Source organism: Aotus nancymaae, unplaced genomic scaffold (genome assembly GCF_030222135.1).
Source record: "Aotus nancymaae isolate 86718 unplaced genomic scaffold, 86718_ANA_hifiasm-v0.15.2.pri h1tg000040l, whole genome shotgun sequence".
NCBI lineage: Eukaryota > Metazoa > Chordata > Mammalia > Primates > Aotidae > Aotus > Aotus nancymaae.
The window spans coordinates 22977403-23000415 of NW_026988454.1; the positions used below are offsets into that span (position 1 = coordinate 22977403).

A 23013-nucleotide genomic window follows, 5' to 3' on the forward strand; every position below is an offset into this window, starting at 1 on the left:
CTTTCAAAACTGCTGTCACCTTGGACTCCTGCACAGACCAAACATCCCTTTTGTGTGTTCATAATTTACTTCCTATTCTCTTTTCACTCAACATACGAATTACCAGCCAGAGCATGGTGGCTTTCTCCTCTTTGTCCTGGTAATTCTGCAACACTTGCTGCAAATACTACAACCTGCTAATCATCTCTGAGGCTCTGTGAATTACGCAAGAGTCAAGGTCATCTCATTCTTCCTTGTGTTGCCTTCTCGGGAGGGGTCTTTCAGCCCTGTAGACTTCCCTTCCATATATAGCTTAAGCTTTTCTTATTTTCAAGCTTTGCATTGCTGTTTTCTCTGAATGACTTTATACCTTTCTCTCCTCTACTCTTCATGTAGCCAGCTTGAAATTTATTGCTAATTTCTATTGACATTCAAGGAGCAGATTTTTCAACCCTAACATATCATTTTTCAAAGGATAATTTTCAAAGCTTAACTGAACTGCCTAGACATATATTAACAGTTAACAAAAGGTAGCAAACAAGAATACTTGGAACTTTTCGATTTACCCTATCTTAAAGAATAGGTAAATATCACTTTCCATAATAACCATCTGACCAGTCCTAAATGTTCTTTGGGTAGACTCAATCATTAAAACTACAACCACAAATAGAATCCAGATAGCATAAACCTATATGCTAAGTATTCACATTTCTACTTAATTTTAGGTTATTTTTGAGGAAAATATCCTTTTAACGAAAGGACTGTCATAGAATACCACTCTGAACACATCCTCCACAGGAAAAATGCAATAATACCAACTGTCTCAAGATACATTTAAAAGAAAATAGAGCCTTGTGTCTAACTTGTTAAGGTGCCAGTTCAAATTTAGATCAGGAATGCGATTTTTCAGTATTTCTTTACATACAGTTGTATTGAGACAAACCGGAGCTCTAAACTTCCAAATGGGCAAAAGGTACTGAAAACACATGACTTACTACCTTGATTCCTTGATTTAATCCTTTTAAATTGGGTGGCAGCACCATTTTTGGAAAAGCTTTTTACATTACTCTTGTGTTTTGGTTAATTTTGTTCTCAAGTAAGAATGACATATGTTCAGTACTGCACACTGATGGGGCAAGTAATAAAACATTTACAGAAACACAACCAACTCCTTGAATGAGGTACATTGAAAACCAGATTCACTCTGCACACACACCATCCTCTTCATTTATCTTTCTCTTTAAAAAAAGGCGATTCAAATAACAGAGTGATTAACTTTGGTAGAATAACTCACAACACAGTGCTTTTTGTAGTCTTCGGATTTTGATGGCTGTACGGTAGGCAGAGAAACGGACATTATTCAGGTCAGCTGAAACAGACAAAGGAACAATTGGAAGATATGCTTATTATTGAAGATATATTGAATGCCAAGAATGTATTTGTTTACTTTGGATGGTGAAAAAATATTATGTCTGCCTGAAATAAAAAGTCTTCTCCCAAATTTCCCAACATGTATTTAAGAAAAAAATTAAATGATCCTTAGCACTATGTTGAGATACATCTCAAAGCAGTGCTACTCAGAAAAATCTAAGTAAGTATTTTCTTTTTTTTTTTTTTGAGATAGAGTTTCACTCTTGTTACCCAGGTTGGAGTGCAATGGCGCGATCTCGGCTCACCGCAACCTCCGCCTCCTGGGTTCAAGCAGTTCTCCTGCCTCAGCCTCCCGAGTAGCTGGGACTACAGGCGTGTGCCACCATGCCCAGCTAATTTTTTGTATTTTTAGTAGAGACGGGGTTTCACCATGTTGACCAGGATGGTCTCAATCTCTTGACCTCGTGATCCACTCGCCTCGGCCACCCAAAGTGCTGGGATTATAGGCATGAGCCGCCGCACCCGGCCCTAAGTAAGTATTTTCAAACAGGTGCCAGGGCTCAGAACATGGTAGGTTGAGTACTTTGAAATGAAGGAGACTGGAAGGTCTCAGAAGTAAGGTCTCTCTGACCTTCTCTGAGTCTCTTGTCTCCTGCCCCTCTTTCTCCTTCCAAAGTGATAAACAGAAACCAGAATTCCTCTTCCCCAAGGTGGGTCATAAAAGCTAGACCTTCTCTTCCCCAAAGCAAGCCATAAAATCTAGAAAGTTCACTTTGTGACCTTCTTCCTTCTCTCCTGTGACAGGTATCCTGTCCCTGGAGGAATGGAATGCCACAAGAGAAGACCAGGAAGAATCTAAACAGATCAGCCTTGCTGGAATTCCCTTCTCAGTCTACTATTAAATCATATCCTTTCATCCAATCACAATTCTGTGCAGTCATCCATTCCTCACTCAACCTACACATCAAAACAGATACTTTTCCCTGTTGTCCTTAAGTCTCTGGAAGGTTCTCAATCAGGTAAAACTCTGATTAAATAAATTTCTTGTGCTTTTCTGGTTAACCTGTCTTTTGTTACAGGAGTGTCATGATGACCCTTATGATGGGTGAGAAAAGGTACTACCCCTTTCAGTTTTTTGGTAGGAAAAATAGGAAGGTGACGAAGAGAAAGCACAGCTATCATATGGCTTATTAAATGCACTGCACATTAGGCTGAGGGCCCTTCCTTTTTTTCCTGGTAAAGGAAACTTTTCCCCTCTAGGGGCATCCCCACAAGGACAATTCATTTTCTTCCAACCACACTGCCCATCATGCTATTCATGAAGCTCATCTTATTTCTGTGTTCCTCCCATCCTGATTGATTTGCTTGTTCTGCCCTTTTGCAGATCTGGTTAAAATGATCCTATAATCAATGCTCAACTCTTTGAAAACAATAGATAATGTAATTTATTTCTTTGTCCCCTAAAGACAGAGTATCAGAGATTAGTAGAGTTAAAAGAAAACTCAGATATCATCAAAATTCGCTAAGCAAAACACTGGTATATCTTCTGTGTGTCTAATCTTTGCAGGTCCCTTCACCTACCAAAATATAAACTCACACAAAAGCCCAACATTTAAAGTGATTAAAAAGGGGGCATCCCTCTTGTTGAAATGAAAGAGGGAGGCTTAGGGTGCTGCTCTCCCCTCCAGTATCCCCTTAGCTACCCAAAGAGAAAACAAAAAAACCACTGGACCAACCAGAGGAAGTAGGTTCAACAATAAGTTGAAAGTCACTTTGTACTAGAAATTAAAACAAAATCAGAATTCTCATCTCTGTTTTCTCGTATTTTTATATAAAAATGAATTTAGCTTTAAACAACTTAGACAAATTTAAACTAGGTCAGCTGATTTGATAACATGTACTAAATAAAAAGTGAGCCAAAAGCCAATTTAAGGCAGTGGATTAAAGTTGGCTATATTGTAATTGTATATCTATATATATTTTTACATGCAACGCTGAAGGTTAAGATGACTCAGTATGAAGGAGGTAAAACCTATGATTACATTCCTCCCTGCAAATCAACTCTTTCTGGCTCACATGATCTCAAACCACACAGTTCTCCTAAGAAAGGCAACACCTGTTCACTGCATTGCCCCTAGAAGTTTAGCTCCTTTTAAACGTCAATGTCATGATTCTTTCAACATTAACATGCCATGTAAGAAAAGCTGGTGATTAGCTTCTATTTAAGAATACACAGTTCTCAGTTGTTTAGGATAATGCATTACTATTAATAACACTTACCAAGGGATTGAAAGAGTTCGGTCATTTTAGGATGGTCCCAACAGGTGGTCTGTGTTTGATGGCTGGAAAAAAAAGGTAAAATTTAAAAAATAAACAAAAGATCATAAAACATCATATAGGACACAAAGAAAATACCCAAATAGAAATGATTTTTTTCAAATTTTTTAAAATACATGCAAAATTATCCTCATTATGAACCATTCAGAAACCCAATGCCCAATTGTTACTTAATATTTCAAACTTTGGCCGGGGGCAGTAGCTCTGCCTATAATCCCTGCACTTTGGTAGGCTGAGGCGGGTGGATCACTCGAAGTCAGGAGTTTGAGACGAGCCTGGCCAACATGGCGAAACCTGGTCTCTACTAAAATACGAAAATTAGCCAGGCGTGGTGGCGGGTGCCTGTAGTCCAGCTACTCAGGAGGGTGAGGCATGAGAATTACTTGAACTTGGGAGATGGAGGTTTCAGTGAGCCAAGATGGTTCCACTGCACTCTAGCCTGGGTGACAGAGTGAGACTCTGTCTCAAATCCCGCCCCCCTCCAAAAAAAAAAAACAAAGAAACATCATTAATAAATTTTAGCCAGGTGTTGTACCTCACATCTATAATTCCAAAACTTTGGGAGGCTGAGATGGGAGCCCAGCAGGAGTTTGAGACCAGCCTGGGCAACACAGTGAGACCTCATCTCTATACAAAAGTTTTTTATGAAAAATTTTAAGTAATAAATTTCATTTGAGCAACTATATTGTGAAAAGACAAATGAAATTTTTGCTTTGTCTATTTCAAACAGGACTGAAACTAAAAGTTAAAACCTAGATACAAAATGTGACTGTCATGAACCCTTGGGCCCTGGCTTGATATGGCCAGATCAGTGCAGGCTCCAGAATAAACCCACGTCTGTTAAGCAGATACAGATTATCACTCAGAACAAATCCACCAACAGCAGAAGTAGCGCTGTGAGCGTCCCTACACTTTAGAAGTCTCATCATATTTCCAAAGACTGGAGAAACAAGTTAACTCTGAATAATGTCATCCCACACTCCATGGAGCCTCCCTCCTCCTCTACCTTGAGCCGAACCTTCCTCAGCGAACCCTACCCTTTCTTCTCTTCCTGTGCATCTGGGTTCCCCACTCCCCTCAGGTAAGTGTCTCTTGCCACTTTGACTACATGTTCCTCTTCTCAGCTTCCTCCAGTTAACCAGTATTATTATTTTCTAAATGTATTTAACTGTTTTCCTCATGTTCTTCACTTTAAAAGCAAGTTTTATATTTTCTCTTTTTCTGTAAATTTCAAAACTAATTCATACGTTAGATGGAAGTTTTTGGGTAATAAATTGAGGTTAAAACATAAATGAAATGCTTAAATTAAGTTTCTTAGGTACATGTGAGGTAAACAGTTCATGATTTTGGCGGGTCAGTGGCCTTACATTTAAAAAGAGTTTGCTGCACCTTATCTAGGTCAGGGTAGATTAATAACATTTAATAGTGCTCCAAAGACTTCTTAGATGACACCTAGCTCTTATAAAACTGTTTAGTAAGCTAAGTGAACCAGCGTAACACCTAAGAGAGTGATATCACAACATTCATAAAATCAAATTCAAGAGAAATTATTTTTTAGCCTATGTAATATATCAAAAATTGGGGCATGTCAGTGGGAAAAGAACACCATCACTGTTATATATACACAGGTAACAAAAACTCCAAATAACACTTGGTTTTGAAAAATATTTAAAGTGTGTATTTCAATTGGGTATATATCCTGGAAATTCCAAGATCTTCAACAAAACAAAATAATATAACTACAATGTGAAGAACTGTCTGGAGTTGGAGAGTTGTCTGGCTCCTCTACCCAGATTCTTGACTCCAATGCAGAGACAAATACTTCCACTTCATGGTCCACTAACAAAACCATTTTGAACACCAACAAAACCATTTCACCCTTTTGGTTTGATGGTAGTGCTACTATCCAAATTGCTCCAAAGACCATGGCGCAGGTACTGAAGTTATTTGACCTAAATTCTTACTATTCATTGTTAGGCTCAGAGCTTTACAGAAATGCAGAGTCTCAGAAAAGATTTCCTCCCTGTATCCAACAAGTATCCAAGGATTTGCTTAGTAGGTACTGCAATTCCAGTAATGCATCATGGGCCCTAGTCTGAGACAGCCTACTAAGATTCATTGATCTCTTGTCTTCTCTTTCAGGGAATTTCAATCCCCATGACAACAGTACCATCCAGAGACAGACATCGCATCATAAAGGAGCAAACCAAGGCTCAAGAACCAAATTAAAGCCATCGGTACTTTAAACAAAAAAGTAAGTATGCTTTCCCTGGAATTGCAGGTGTGAGGCTTCACCTCACACAACCCCTACGGAATCACAAGAGGAAAATGCCACTATTTCTCAGTCAGGCGGAGGACTGAGAATTCAAGGTGAACACCCGCTTGCTAATGGCTCTTTTTAGTGAAATCACTACTGAGAGCTGAGGGAACACACACATTTGGCAAACAGATGGAGGCAGGGAATGGCATCTCCCTTTGTGCATTCAATACCAGTTGATTCATTAGGCAGAACTGCCAACACAGAAAATAAATACAGCCTCTGGTCACAAAAGTATAACTGCCACTTACCAAACAACAGAAAAAAAAAAAAAAAAAACAGTAGATGCAGTTGGCTGCTGGTTTCTTTTTTAAGTCAGAGGAGAGGGTTAAAGCAAAATCCACAATGAACCCAAAGGCGGTAAGTATTTGAACAGCTGCAGATAGCTCAGCTCCTCTTGCCAAAATGCCTGAAGTTCTCCCAGAGTAGGCAACCAAGACAGAGTAAAAGTAGCATTTTCCCCCAAAATAACAACAGCTTGGGTTCTAATTAATCTCAAATATGAACGGGGAGTGGGACTTCATATTGTGCAGCTTGATAAGCTCTAAAATAAATTATGATTTTATTACAAAAATTCCTCTTTTAAAAAGGCAACAGCAATGGGAATCTATCCAAGAATAAAATAAATAAATAAATAAAGGTCCAACGAAGTAGCAATTAACAATTAAGTACAAAATCACATGAAGCACACAATAGTGAGAACATGTGACATGAAACTAGCCTGGCCAGTCATCCCAATTTTGCCTGTGTAGGAAAAATTGTGATGACCTTTGCTGTGGGCAAAAAAAATTGGTGGCTATCCTGTAAAGCTTAAATTATGGTTTTTTTTTTTAATTTTTTTGAGACAGGGTCTCGCTCTGTAGCCCAGGCTAGACTGCAGTGACGCGATCTCGGCTCACTGCAACCTCTGCCTCCTGGTCCTGGTTCAAGCAATTCTCCTGCCTCAGCCTCCAGAGTAGCTGGGATTATAGGCATGCGCCACCATGCCCAGCTAATTTTTGCATTTTTAGTAGAGACAGGGTTTCACCATGTTGGCCAGGCTGGTCTTGAACGCCTGATCTAGTGATCTGCCTCTCGAAATGCTGGGATTACAGGAGTGAGCCACCACTCCTGGCCAGCTTAAATTATCTTTGAGCTATTTTAAACTCTGCAAACTGCAGAAAACAGATAGTAATGCAAATGATTTCTGTCCATATAAATGCAAATTGTGCCTACTGGAATGCAATTGATTACTGTCCTGTGGATATTGACCAGTTTGTCAGCTTTGCATTCAGAGGTAAATTATTTCAGCATCCCTAATCTGACAATAAATATGTGACACTTTATATTCTCTTTGGAACCTATTATAACTTCTTACTGGTTCCCTTATTATGAGTTAAACAAAACATGTTCTTTTTGCATTTGTATAAAAGTTAAGATTTTACCTATTTTGAAAATTATCCTTCATGCTTTATACTAGACTGTATATAGGAATTATACATTCGTGTCCTGGTATAATTATTAAAAGTGCCCCTTTACTCTGAACTGCCCCAACTGGGATAACATATAATCTCTGCATTTTATGAACTTTATTAAAATATTAAGCCAATAAGGTTAAGAAGTGGTACATCCCTCCACCTGCTATTATTCATAACAATGTACACTGCTATGCCACAGAAAGTAAAACACAAATAATGTAAGATTGTAGCACCAGCAAACAAAACACAAAAATGTTGTGCCGCAACACTGCCCAATACATAAGACAATGAACCAACAGCTAAGGACGTGTACTTTTGACAGACTGGTAAAATATTGATTTCTGGGCAAATGACTGCTCTGGGAAAGACACTTCTTAAACCCATTTGTCCTCATTAGAGTGGTCTCATATTTTTCCATGAAACCTTAAAGGACGATCAGAAGGCATCTTGCTTGCCCAAAAACTGACACTTACCCAAATATACTTAATTGCTACTAACTATCCAATTTTATGCTTATAACTGAATTTTCTGAGGTTTGTTATATATTACTCCATTCCAATTATAATCATAAAGGCACATAACAGAACAAAACTAAAGACGAGTTAAGTAAAAATACAAATGTGGGGACAAGAACTATGTATATTGCTCTGAGATAAGACAATCACAGAAAGAGAAATATTTCTTCTTTGCTGTGCAAAGTAAAATATAACATACTAGGTCAGGATGTATGATATTAATGATGCTAACAACCTGCTATGTGAGTGCTCAATTTGTACCAAGTAAACTTTTCTGGGTAAACTTTTTCTATGTGAAAAGTCAGTTTGCAGTACAATTCTATGATTGGGGTGACAATATTGTCCCCATCTTACAGATGAAAAAAACTAGGGCAGAGGATGCTTAGACAACCGGCCCGAGGTCCTGTAGTAAGTAAAAGAAATGGGATTTAAGCAAAGATAGTCTCATTTTAAGCCTAAACTCTTGATATGGAAGTATATTTGCATAATTAAGGATTTAAAATATTTCTTGACGAATCTGTCCAAATTTGAGTCCATAGTCTATCATTAGAATCATTACAAATAACCTCATCTCCCTTGCTTCTCTCTCGCCCCTTGCAAATCGCAGCCCTGGATCAGCTCAATTACTTGCCTACTCTGGACCTGAGCAGCTGTGGATAAAGACAACTGGAGAAAATCACTCAACAGACAGACTGGTTTTACTTTAAATATGTGATTTCAAACCTCAAATGTCCAACCCCTGGCAACTGAACTACATTCCCTAATAAACTTGCTTTCCCAAACTCCATAATAGAAATTCACTACCGCTCTCTCTCTCTCCCCAAACTGGTTTCTTTCTCTGCCTTAGTATAATTTTACTTTATCTCACGCTTCATTGAAAACCTAAATACCACTAGATGAGGACTCCTTTATCTTTCCACCACCAAATCGGGAAACCCCCCTCCATCTGCCAGTTTGTCAACCTCTCTCCCCTTTAACAGAGAAATTGTGTCCTTCTTATCAAAGGCCAATTCTTCCCAATAATTTCTTAAAAATGTATTGTGCTGCACAGTTACCCCCTCTCTCAAGAAGACTATCCTCTGTAGAAAATGCTTACAGACTTGCCATCCTTACACACATGTGTGCACGTGCACACACACACCCCCCACACATAAACCCTACATTGGATCTATATTTTCTGCTAGTTATCACCTTTTTTCTCTTTTTCACAGACAAAATTCACAAATGAGTAGTGTACCACATCTATTTCCTCGTGTCCCAGTCACCACTCAACCCACTTCTATTTGGCTTCCAACTTATCTCCTGCACCCAAACTGGTCCTATAAACATTAGCAATGAACTCCATGGTGCCAAGTGGAGTGGCCACGCCTCAGGATGGGGAAAAATAAAAGAAGAGATGAGAAACATTGTAAGTAAGTTATATAGTGCGTTAGAGGTGGGAGGTGCTATGAGAAAACCATAAGTCTCCTGAAAAGGAAGCTAACACAGGCAAAATATAGGTTCTGCTAACATCTACTTTATGTTTGCATATAACAGTTACATATATATAGTAATCAAGCATGAGCTCCCAACTAATCAATTTTGCATTCAGCTGTCTAAAGTATGAGGAGTGAAAACAAATGCTGGCAATCTGATATGACATTATTTATTTGAGAAATACCTTCTTAAAGATCTAAGACGTGGTATACTTACTTTGGAATTTATAATATCTATAATCCTTGTTTCAGCCAAGACTTGAATATAGGAAGAATGTGGAGTGCCCACATCAGTAACACTGATTCTCACTCTGTGCAAGTGTGTGTGTGTGTGTATACGCTTGTGAAAAGCCCCTGCGGAGGATGAAGGTAGTGGGTGATAAAGTTAGGTAAGGAGTAGTTTATATATTCCTCAGGTTATATTCAACTTCTTCATCCACTCATAAATACTCTCGACTGTCCTCTAAGCTTTTAAAGTCAGGAAATCCAAAGATATACTTTTAGAAACAAAGAGTTAATTTAAGAAAAAATTAAGAAGTTTGGATGTCAGGATTTTAAGGAAAAAAAACCATTCTGTTCAAAATTCAAATAAGATCTATGATCCCATTTCAAAACAGGTACTATAAAAGTTTGGAGTCTTCCTTAAAAAATGCCATTAGTATCTCATAATAAAGAAGACAGGAGGTAGGAAGATTACATTGTAAGTAATGAATAATTCTGTAGGATTTGACTTTAAAATGCATTTAGGGTGGGCACAGTGGCTCATGCCTGTAATCCCAGCATTTTGGGAGGTCTAAGCAGGAGTACTGCTTGAGGTCAGCAGTGTGAGATCAGCCTGGGCAACATAGCAAGACTTCATCTCAAAAAAAAAAAAAAAAAAATTAGCTCCCAGCTACTCAGGAGGCTAAGGCAGGGGGATCGCTTGAGCCCAGGAGTACAAGACTGCAGCGAGCCATGGTTGCACCACTGCACCCCAGCCTGGGCAACAGAGTGAGATCCTGTCTCTTAAAAAAAAAAAATGCACACACTTAAAATAATTTCACACTCAGGAGTAGATTTAAGGATTCAAACATGTAAAGGACTGTATAAAAATAGGCAACCATACCATACACCTCAAAATACAAAATCTCAATGTTGCAGGTATGACTAATAGAACATGTGTTACAAAACAATAAGATAAGGTTTATTTGTATTTGTTTTTGAATAAAGTAGTAGAATAAATGATCCAAACTGATGTGCCTAGGCGTGAGGGGGAGGGACAGGTGACAACTGTCTTGAGGGTACTAGAAGATTGTCTGGAAATATAAACATGCACATACGCAGTAAAGCCAGGGTAGCCATGAGCTTGATAATATTTCTACATGAGCCTAGAATTCACAGGGAACCCACCTCCTACCCAACCCTGACTGGGGGAGATTCAGACCATCAGTCAAATTCCTATAGGCCATCCGTTGTTGCACTGGTCCTGGGGAGCCTTGTATGCCCCCATCTGAAGGTGTTAACACCAGGATTATGTTCCCACCACAGTTGAATAGATCATTGCATCCTTTCAGTTTGATTTTAAAAGTTGGATTTGTAGCTTTTAGCTTTTCTTTTTTTTTTAAATGCTACTTTCTCTCTTTCATTTATGTATTTTTAAAAGCAGGGATTAATTACTTCTAATTTTTTCTATATGGCTATATAAAATCTTTTACTGTATTATTTTACTTTATAATCAGCACATTTCTATTTATTTTACAATTTTAAACATTATTACTTCTGTGCTTTTGCTAATTGCAATGGCAATTTTAAAAGTTTAATCATTATAAAGTACAGATATCTTTTTTCCTCTCTTAATGGCCCCACAGTGATCCTTCCTATATTGTATGGTAGAACTTTACTAACTGCATCCCTTACCCTAAAAATCAAATTGTCCAGTAAGGCTGATGATGCCATTATAATGCAATAGAATTGGGTAATCTAGAAGATTCCAAGCCAAAATACTACTCCATAGCCCCAGCAATATGTACATGAATGGCAGTAGAGGTGATATTTTAAGTCCTGAACTACCTAATGTCTCAAAGACAATGCCAATTCTACCTGAATTACCTCAATTAACCAGGACACCAGTAATACATAAGATTTCTTTCCAGTGATTGTTTGCTGATTGCTGCAGGGCAGGCTCTATGCCGTTCAGATTTTTTAATTAGCCAAGGTATGCTTACATTCATTTATCTGAAGCCTCTCCAAGCCCAGGAGTTTAGTGATCTTGAGGTACTTACATTCTTTCATAAAGCAATCTCATTCTTACCTACCCATCAGCAGAGTTGGCCCAGTGAGTTTTAAATATTTATTTTCAATAAAAGCAGAGTCACACACTATTAGAAAAACAGACTCTCCAGTATATTTTTCTTACGCTTCTATTCCCTTTATTTCTTTATCATTAAAACCAAAACCACAAGCTCCACTTCTGGAAAGAGATTCAAAGTGTGGTCCAAGAGTTCTTCATTTTAAAACTGGAACCAAAAAGATACTGTCCCTCATCTTCATGAAAGAGGGAAGGGAGAAATAAAGACTGCTGTAGGGACCCTTCTGGAGAGAGCTATGTTTATTTTTCATTGTTGATTATACCTTTCTTATGGGTTTATTCTGTTCTGGGACAAGTTTTCTATCACCTTTAATGATAAAATGCTTTATGTTACTTCTTCATTGTTACCGTTATACATATTTTGTCAGCTTTCATCTTCCTGTTAGGCTGAGCATTTGGAGATTGCCTTCCTGATACTTCTCTCTGCCCTTATTTAGGGAAGGACTATTTCTCCTGTGTTACCTAAGCTGGTCCACAATTCCTCTAAAAAAATACGCACTAATTCTCTCCTCTACACGGGATGTGCAGTTCTGCCAAGACAAGTATATAGAATCTATGCAAATAAACTAACTGTATGACTGCGATAAAGATCAACCACATGCTCCCCAAGATTTTACAACTATTTCAAACTTCATTTCTTTGCAGTTACTGAAGGATTAGGGCAGGTAGAGGGTGGCCTTGGGAAATGAGAGTGTGTCTAAAAGAGCTTTGCAGGATTAGATTATCAATAATGGACATAAGAATAGAAAATAAATGTATAATAAGGGATGTAATAAATTGAAGATAATCTTGATTTGGATCCTCTCAAAGGGGGAGTTAGAACAAGGGAAAGAAATGTAAGTGAATTTTATAGATACAGACAAGTTTATGCTGGTTAATTTATTGCAATATTGAGGAATGTTGGTTTTAGAGAATGTGACATTCACGGTATGTACATATGGTATATAGAGGTTACTAACATGTTCATAATGAAAGTTGTGTGATTGTACATGTATTTAGGGTTCTATGAGGAATTAACATCTGCACTTCAGACTCCAGTGGGAAAAACAGAGCTATAGAATTGTTAAATTGTGATAGTGACACCTTGTCACAAGAGCAAAATAGTTATCTTGTAGCAAAACTAAAGGCTTACTGAAAAGTCAACCACTCAGGTTTTAGAGAAGATCTCATAAGGAAAAAGGAAAACCATATTTCCTAACTACACCTTACTAAATTCTGTTAAATACTGTGACTTAGCAACAGGCCGAATGCATAGAGGGCCATCTGTGTTTTAAGTCCCTTAGGACTTATAAGCCAGCCATTTTGGCCATCTTACTCACAGAAACTTAAATCTACCCACTGACAGAAATATTCGGACCATGTGAATGGGGAAAGATAGAGGAAGGCCAACTAGTATGTTTTCCCATCTCAGAACTCCTCTCAAAGTCCAACTGGCAAAGACCGTGGGAATGACATCTTCCTGTCTATGAAAAAGCACCTTTGTCCATTACCAGACCATAGTGTGAAACTGCTTTAAACATCTAGAAAATAGAATGTCCTGTAGAAATCAGCCTATGGAAAAGCCTAGACAAAGGCAGTGTGGAGAAGTGGAAAAAGCATGGGCTTTGACCCTGGACAGCTGGGCTCAGTTGCTGGCACACAGGAGGTGCATAGTAAATGGTAACCAGTCTATGGTAGGAAAGGAAGGATGTTTGCTCACACTTTCTCCACTACTATCCTCCTTCCTAAATATAATCCTTCATCCTACTCAAAGTTTCCATGGGACTAAAAACTTCCATCCTCTGACTCAACTAATACTGGGGGCAGGACACAGCACTGCATAGTGATCAGGAGTTCAGGAGCTGGAGACAATCCCTGGGTTCAAACACTAGCTCTTCTATTTACTGGCTGTGTAATCTCAAGCAAGCTGTAAGTGTGCTTATTAATTACTTTTAATGTACTTATCGATCATTCATTAAGCCTTATCTGTAAATGGGGATAATTATAGTACCTATACTTTACTCAGCTAATGAGAGAATTAAAAGAGATCATCTATGGACAAGATTCAGCACAGCACCTGGCAAATGACTGTTCAAAAATGCAATTTATTACAATGATCGTTATTATTTCCCACAGCAACTATTTATTATTATTATATGTTATAATTTCTGGAGCAAACTGAGAAGTAGTGAATTTTACACGATTAATGTGACACATTAAGAAAGTTCAACCCAACCCAAAGCTTTCATTCCTCTTATCCCTCAAATTCCCTGGAAATTAACTTTTAGCTGAGGAAATGAACAACTTGTGCTTAACCAAAAATTTACAATGAGTGAGAACTGGCTTTATGGCAGATTTTTGTATATTGTGAAGGCAGCAAGAACCATTTTAATTTTTTTTCCTTTTTCTTTCTTTCTTTTTTTTTTTTTTTTTGGAGACAGAGTTTCACTCTGTTGCTGAGATTGTGGTGCAGTGGTGTGATTACAACTCACTGCCGTCTCAACCGCCTAGGCTCAAGTGATCCTCCCACCTCAGCCTCCTGAGTAGCTGGGATTATAGGCACATGTTACCATGCTCAGCTAATTTTTTGTAGAAATGGGGTTTTGCTATGTTGCTCAGGCTGGTCTCCAACTCCTGGGGTCAAGTAATCCACCTGCCTCAGCCTCCCACGCGTTAGGTTTACAAGCGTGAGCCACTGCACCCAGCCCCATTTTAAATGTTCTTAAGCTCTGAATATAATGAGCTCTCATTGCACTATACTGGGAAAAAAGAAACAACTAGATCAATTTCAGAAAGTCTGCCTTAGAGGGAGCAAATAAAATTTTCAAATGTTAGTTTTAAGATATTAACAAATAGAGGGATTTATATTATATCGACTCTTTCAGTTCAGATTTATATTCTGTCATTTTCCACGAACACATGAGTCATGGAGCCACCACAGTGCACTTCAAAATATTAATAAGGAATTATCTAGAGAGACAGAGATATAGTGGGAAACCATCAAAGTAGGTTTTAACTGATCTATATGACATAAAAAAATTTGTCCTTCCTAGTCTCCTTTCAACTTTCTGGCCATATTCTAACAGTGAATACATAGATGATCTACTTAAACACGGAAAACACTGAATATTTCTAACTGAATATTATTTTTTGTTGGCTGTATAATATGTCCCAGGAAATTCTCATTGTATGACAATCATGCAAAATTTGTTTTAAACATTTTTCTTCTACTTTTGAAGCCATGCAAAGGGAAGTGTATATTAAAAGCTTTTTCATTAATCATTTGCTTGGTTATTCATATGGGAATTAAATTTTATTTTCATAACAATTCTTCACACATAAATCCTGGCTTTTATAACTCTACCTTGAGAATTTGATGTTCCTTCCTCACGAGGAAATAAACTGTTAAATTACGCAATGAAAGATTCTGGTTAAACAAGTTTTGTGAAAACAGGAGAATCTGCTCTACAGAAACAGGCACATTCCTAAAAATCTGGAAGACTTAAAAGACATTTAACACTAATGCTACATATATTTTAAACAATCCAATCTTTTACTGGTGATGGAGATTTTTTAGAATGCTGCAGTCCTAAACGTTATTATTTTAAATACCCGCCATCATTGTATTATATCTATTTTCCAGCACTGGTAATAGTGCTCTAGCCAATGGGAAATCAGGTAAAACTAACTTCCACTCTACCAATCAGCACCGTAAGAACTCTGCCGCATAAGAACAAGAATACAGTCCTATCAGATCCTTCCAAATTTATAAACATTTTGAAATAGAGAATTTAATTCCCAGTCATATATAATTAATCTGAACATACAGAAATTCATTTTTAAAAAACAGCTAAAATTAAGGATGGACTTTAAAAGTGCCAAACCAAACAGATAATCATGATATAAACACAAAGCAAGAGATTTAATATTTTCTTTATTTAGTAAAACCCCAAAACTAGATCCAGTTCGCATTTAAAAAAAATCAGATGATGAAGGATTCTAAGTCAATTCAGTAAATTATTTCAATTAATTTGCATGAACTTCTTGATTTTTGTATAGTACATGCATTAATTTTCTACTGCTGCTACAAAAAATCTCTGCAATAAAATGAAAATTGGAAGGGCTATGTTCCTTCTCTGGAGGTTCTAAGAGACAATCGCATTTCCTTCCTTTTCCAGCTTCTAGAAGCTGCCTGCATTCCAGGATCATGTCCGCTACCTATACCTTCCAAGCTGGTAGCTAGCATCCTCAAATCTCGCTTTGTCTCCTCTGTCACTTTTGAAGGGCTCTGGGATTACATTGAGTCCATCAGGATAATCCAAAATAATCTCCCTAATTTAAGGTGGGCTGATTTGCAACCTTAATTCCATTTGTGACCTTAATTCTCCTTTGCTATATAGCCTAACATTTTCACAGGTTCATCTTTTGGGGGTTGGGGGCAGTCATTATTTTGCCTACCACAGTATATCAGATTTATATTTAAGTTTGTAATATTAAATTCAAGTCAATATTCACCCAAGTGAATTTAAGTTTTCTAATACTATTACTATTATTATTGTTATAGTGTACAATAAAAATGTAAAGAGTTTTAAATGTTTTCAGTTAGATAATCACACCTTCTTTCACTAGAGACATGCTAACTTACCCAGTGTCTGACCTCTTTCCATTCTTACTTGTGCAAATTTGACACCAATCAATTGCTTTAATACCTTGTTCTCAACTCAGTTCACAACTCAGTGCATTATACATTATTAAACTTCCATAAGACAATGTAACATATAATGCTTACTATATATTATGTAAACCTGGTTTTCCCTCTGAGAATACATCTCAGACTGTAGTAAAAAATTACAAGAAAAGACTATTTCACTAACATTGACTTCACACAACATTTTCAGGAAGTATATTGGAAGAGCAGATTATGAGCATTTGCATAGATTTCGGAGATACCACACCCCATGTTAGAAATGATATAAAGGAAACTTGGCCCAGAGATATTTACCTGACTTACCTGAGGTCACACAGCTAACCTGAGACAGAGCTGTTTCCTGACAATAAGTGTTGTCATGATTATGATGCTGTTCATCTAACACATAAAATAGAGTCAACTGTGACTCATCACTAGAGCACATAGTAAACTAATATATTTACTAAGTTACACTCCAAGGGACTGTAGAAGTAGTATTTTATCATTATGTTCTATGATTATACAGTCTAAGCCAAGGATCAAGGCCTACTAAGACCCTGTGTAAATTATAAAAATCTTATAAAATGTCATATAAGAAGAAGAAACAGTATGCAGGAAAGAGAAACTAACTGGACAACAAAATCAAAGAACAGTGAGCCTATACTAACAATGTGGATAATTTCTATAAGACAAACTTGACAATATTTAACTTTTTTATGATAAATCATTATTTCTTATTGGTGGAATAAAATGAGAAGAATACAAGACATTTTCATATGGATTTTCTTGGAGGAAGAAAAACGGTTTAGAATTGGGACAGTTTGGCCAGCGTGCGGTGGCTCACGCTTGTAATCCCAGCACTTTGGGAGGCTGAGGTGGCAGATCACAAGATCAGGAGTTTGAGACCAGCCTGGCCAACACAGTGAAACCCTGTCTCTACTAAAAATACAAAAATTAGCTGGGTGTGGTGGCGCGCACCTGTAATCCCAGCTACTTAGTTGGCTGAGGCAGGAGAATCGCTTGAACCGGGGAGGCGGAGGTTGCAGTGAGCCCAGATTGCACCACTGCACTCCAGCCTGGGTGACAAAGAGCTAGACTGCATCTCAGAAAAAAAAAAAAAGAATTGGTATGGTTTGAAAAATATCATTATGTAAAGAGTATTTTGAAATTCTGCCATTGTTTCCATTTTTTTATTTTTTGTTTTTTAGAGACTGGATCTTGCTCTGTTGCCCAGGCTGGAGTATTTTAAAATATATCAGCTAAACACATCTATATCCCTAACCTGACAAATGAAAAATAAAATTTTCATTTTAAAATTAGTTTCTTTTTAATATTAAATATATCATAATTTCCTTCAGATAATAGAATTAAATTCTATTTTTAAAAGTTATAGGGGGAGAAGCCTCTTAAGTTATCAATAAAACACAATTTTCTTGGTATCATAAAGGAGAATTAAAATCAACTTACTTGATGTAATAGGGCACTTTATTATGTGAGATGGATCTTTGCCACGGCAGCTGGACTGATGCTGAGGAAACAAAGGGAGATTACTGGAAACGTTGAAAACCAAAAAGCCTTACACCTTAATGCAAAACAACTGAACGTTTTATAGCAAATTCAAAGAACTGCTCTGGTTCCTGAGCTGGATTCCTATAATTATGAGATCCACTGGGCCAAACAAAAAAATGGCTTTAAGGATTCATTTGAAGTAAAACAAGAAACAATATCGGTTCAAGGTCTAATGCCAACCAACTTAACCTGTTGATAAAAATACTTTTAAACTTTCAAAAGATGTTGTTTATAAACACTACAATTTAAAACTTGGTGCCATCTGGAAACTACTCCATATATATTTTTGATAAAGCTACAACCAAAATTAATTTTACCTGGTATATCCAGATTAAAAATTAGATTTTTTCAAGACTGAATTTTCCAGATGACTAATCATAGTCACAGGAGTAGCTATTGAGTACAGATGGCATTTAAACAAATTCAATTCTATAAAATTTAACAAGAGAAAATTTAAAAATAGGCCAAAAGTTGTGAGGAACCAAGGCAATCATGTAGGCATAAAAATCCCAGTTTCTTATTTTCATCTGAAACACACAGAGAGCTCAGTCTCCTAGTTTTGCACTAGACATTACTATGATTGAGATTTTATGGGTTTTTTTAATTGAGGTACTTTTTTATTTTTTTTACAATTCTAGTTACTTCTTACTAAAAATATATTATTTCTACATTAACCAATTATTTTATGACTTATTTAAGAAGAATAGTATATGTGAATCTAGTGCCATTAAGGAATTTTGCTGAGCAAAGTAATACAAAAATTCAAATAATACTTCGAATTTTCATAATTTGCAAATATTATCAGATCCTCATGTAGCCAGTTGTCACCAATACTTCTTTTCCCAATTTCATGTCACATTAATATTTTACAACTGTTCAGCATTCTAAACTTTGCCAAGCATTTTCAAATATATCTTTCTGGCAAGGAAGCAGCAAGATACACATTAAAGTTCCATTTGATAGATAAGGAACTAAATGTGTAGAGATAAAATAACTTGCCGAAAGAGTGATACCCAGTAAATAAATGACAGAGCTCAGATGCGATCTCAGAATTTCTGAACGCTAGTTGAGCAATTTTTCTACTCAACAATTCTTCCTCTCTTTATAAAAGGCAAGCACTCCTTTCTCCATTTATGCCCATGGAACATAAAGAAGGGATGAAAATGAGGAAGTAGGTAGGTTACATTTCTCATTAGAGCCAACCTCATTTCAGTGTTGGCACCGGGCTAATAGGTCAGTTTTTATTTTGCGCCTAACTAAACAGGCTTCTTTTATAACCATGGCTAAAGTCCAAGAAATATAATAAAGCCAAGATTCCAAGTAGCAAAGGATAACAATTATTAAATTTATTAATTGGGACTTTGTCTACACTTCTCTGCTCATTTTAATAATTGGTTTGATTTGAGTAACTTCCACCTCTTTGGACTGTCAGTGTTAGACAATATAAGGATATGTATTTGACTTTCACAAAATGTGTATAAATTTCACCATATTTCACTTCCAAAAGAATATGCGCTTGCTTTCTACTATGAGAGTGATTGCTAGGTCAAAGTGTAGCCTTTCATTAATACTAAAGATAACTGATACTTAGAACGGTACAGACAGTTCTCAATTACTTTGTAAACTCCTCTTTCATTTGTTCTTGGTACATAGCTTTGCATTTTGTAAAACTGAGATTTAGAAATCTGGAATACTTAATATCTAATAAGTATACGGAAAACCTATTTGCTTCACCAACATTGATGGTATCCGGGCATTAAATATGTGCCCTGGCGGTTGAGTGTGGTGGCTCACGCCTGTAATCCCAGCACTTTGGGAAGCCGAGATGGGTGGATCACGAGGTCAGGAGTTTGAGACCAGCCTGACCAACATGGTGAAACCCTGTCTCTACTAAAAACACAAAAATTAGCTGAGTGTGGTAGTGTGCACCTGTAATCCCAGCTACTCAGGAGGTTGAGGCAGGAGAATTGCTTCAACCTGGGAGGCGGAGGTTGCAGTGAGCCAAAATTGCACCACTGCACTCCAGCCTTGGCAACAAAGAAAGACTCCGTCTCCAAACAAAACAAATAAACAAACAAAAAACAAACAATAACAAAAACGTGTCTTGGCATCCAGGTATATAGTATATTCCGGGAAGGCCTATACACCACAGAAAGATTGACTACCTAAGGTCTCAGGTTTGTGAAACAGAAAAAGGGGTGGGGGCAGTGAGGAGGGTGAGAGGTAGAGAGGTATAGAGAAGGAAGGGGCAGAAAATGACTGATTAGGATTCTTGAAATTGTAAAAGAAAAGCCCATCCTTTAACTGAGGTAAAGAAGTTTATCAATAGTGACAAAAAGATTAAGAGGAAATATAAATGTAATCAATTTAGTTAGAAGATACAGTATTATTCAGTTGTCTCTATGGTTGTAGTTCCAAAAAAAAAAAAATCATAATTGAGAAATAAGCTTTGCCCTAAGTTTAAAGTTTAAATTGATTTTAAAGTTTACTTAAATTGAATTAAACTAAACAAATTGCTTTCTTACATATATTTGCCAAAGGAATTGAAAGGAAAGAAATTAATATTTACTTAAAGCATTTGTGTCAAGAACTGTGCTAGGTGCTTTGTGTAACTGGATATGGCTTGTCATTGACTTCTCAAAGCAATCAGAAGAAATAGGTAATATGATATTTTAAGACAAAGAAATCAACCTTCAGAAATTCACAGGTCTGGTAAATGGCAGAATGAATGTTTAAACTCAATCTGGTTGACTATAAATCCTGCATTCTTTAGTATCCTCAGCAGTGAATGATAAATAAAGTAGGAACTCGAATTGGTTATTCAAGATCTCAAGAATGGTCCATAAATTTAAAAATTCCAGGAGAAAAATATTACATAAAACTCTACATAGGTGGTTTGGCTAAATTTGCAATACTAGACTAGAAGAAAAGCTACATATAATTGCAGTGAGCCTAATAAATCAAAATCTTCCCACTTAAAGATTTATGAAGAGTGACTTTTTTTTTTAAGGTGCAGGTGTGTTTTAAACTAATAAGCACTTTTTAAAGAGAAAATTTAATTTAAAACTTTAAATAAAAAACTGATTTTTGTATTATGAAAAAGTTCATAATCTTTGACTATGAAAAAGCAATGACGATATGATATTATGTTAGCTCTCCTAACAGACAGTCCAATGAAAAGCCATAGCTAAAGATGAATTCATTTCTGTTTTACTTTGAAGACTTCTCACTTGTCATTACATTATTACAAATAATAACCAATAAGTAATATTTTCATTGATGTTAATACCTCCTTATATGCATCTATCTAAACAAATATGTTTACAGCAAGGAATACAGCTTCTTGAATTAAAGTGAAAGAAAATGCTAATTCATTCCATTAATGCAACCAGTCCAGTTTATTACTACTTACTAGAGAGAAAATGCTGAGAGGAGGGTCCAAAATCTCTGTGAGCTTCCTGAAGCTGTTTAAGGCGATCGTCCACAGAAACCTGTGCACACACACATGCAAGACAGAGGAAATAATCTGATTCTGAAACGACTTTAATAATATCTTTGGTTTAAAGACTATAATAAATGAAGCTATTGCCCAGGATATGCTTGTCTATACAGACCCCTTCTCTATTTCTGGTAGCAGAGTAATGGTAATAAATAAATAAATAAATAAATAAATAAATAAATAAAAAAGGACTTCTTCTGGCCTCAAATAAGAGTAAATAGTGCCAGGCACTCTTCTAAACAATTTATAGAAATTAACGCTTTAATCTTCACAATAACTGTAAGGGTTATTTGTATCATCATTTTACAGATTAAGAAACTAAAACACAAAGAGGTACCCAAGGACATAAAGCTAGTGAGTGGCAACACTCCTGTTCATATTCTGGTCATACAGTGCCAGAATCTGTGCCTAACTGTGACTCTGCCTCTAAGGTAGTCCATTGTCTCTAAAGCCTCTGAAGTCAAGACGTGCTCATAGGATCAGTGACCACTCATCTCTCTTTCGTAAGGAAGATGGTAAAAAGTGTTATGGGGAGCAAATGAAAAAGACGCCTCAGAAACTAGATTGGTAGATAATAGATAGATTATATATATATATATACACACACACACACACACACACACACATTTATATATATATATATAAATTATATATACAATATATATAATTTATTTTGTTATATAAATATATTATATAATTAAAATAATTAAATTATATATATATATATAAAATCTATTATCTACCAAACTAGTTTCCTAGGCTTCTTTTCCATTTGCTCCCCATAACACGTATATTTTATATATATATATATATATATATATATATATATATGTAGAGAGAGAGACAGAAATAAACAGTACATAGATAGTAGATAGTTAGAAGGAAACAGTACATAGATGGTGGATAGTTATAGGGAAAGAATGAGTGAGGTGATAGAAGCTAAACAGAGAGTGAAAAGACATGTGACTATGCAACATCTTATTTTCTTGCAAATTTGTATCTGATCATCTCTACTTGGGGTTGAGATATATATTTAAGTTTGTACAGGCATATTAATGTACTCTTCATATTTTTTATACACATTTTTGGTTCGATTTGGTTTTGTTTGTAGAGACAAACTCTCACTGTGTTGCCTAGGCTGGAGTTTAGACATGATTATGGATCATGGCAGCCTTGACATCCTGGGCTCAAGTAATTCTCCCACCTTAGCCTCCCAAGTAGCTGGGACTACATGCATGTGCAATCATACCTGGTCAATTTTTTTTATTTTGTAGAGAGAAGGTCTCACTATGCTGCCCAGACTGGATACTCTCTACCTCTTTTATGCACATCTTTGTTTTACTTTTATTTTTAGAGACAGAGTCTCACTGTTGCTCAGGCTGGAGTGCAGTGGCACAAACATAGCTTGGTATAACCTCAAACTCCTAGCCTCAAGCAATCCTCCTACCTCAGTCTCCCAAGTAGCTAAGACTACAGGTGCA

General features: G+C 36.6%; 1 protein-coding gene and 1 long non-coding RNA gene across 6 annotated transcripts in view; one reads left to right on the top strand and one right to left on the bottom strand.

Annotated features, from left to right (window-relative positions):
* Nucleotides 1-23013, bottom strand: part of UTRN (utrophin) — a 580690-nt gene that overhangs the window by 74525 nt on the left and 483152 nt on the right. For all 5 annotated transcript variants that reach the window (XM_064360600.1, XM_064360601.1, XM_064360599.1 and 2 more), the window contains 4 exons: nucleotides 21446-21524; nucleotides 17932-17992; nucleotides 3631-3692; nucleotides 1274-1348 (listed from right to left, as the gene is read on the bottom strand). In XM_064360600.1, coding sequence (XP_064216670.1) covers nucleotides 1274-1348; nucleotides 3631-3692; nucleotides 17932-17992; nucleotides 21446-21524 — 277 coding nt within the window. The remainder of the gene's footprint in view (nucleotides 1-1273; nucleotides 1349-3630; nucleotides 3693-17931; nucleotides 17993-21445; nucleotides 21525-23013) is intronic.
* On the top strand, nucleotides 4558-8753 carry LOC105717613 (uncharacterized). The gene is made up of 3 exons (XR_001107561.2): nucleotides 4558-4768; nucleotides 5830-5941; nucleotides 8584-8753. It is a non-coding gene; the product is annotated as an uncharacterized LOC105717613 (long non-coding RNA).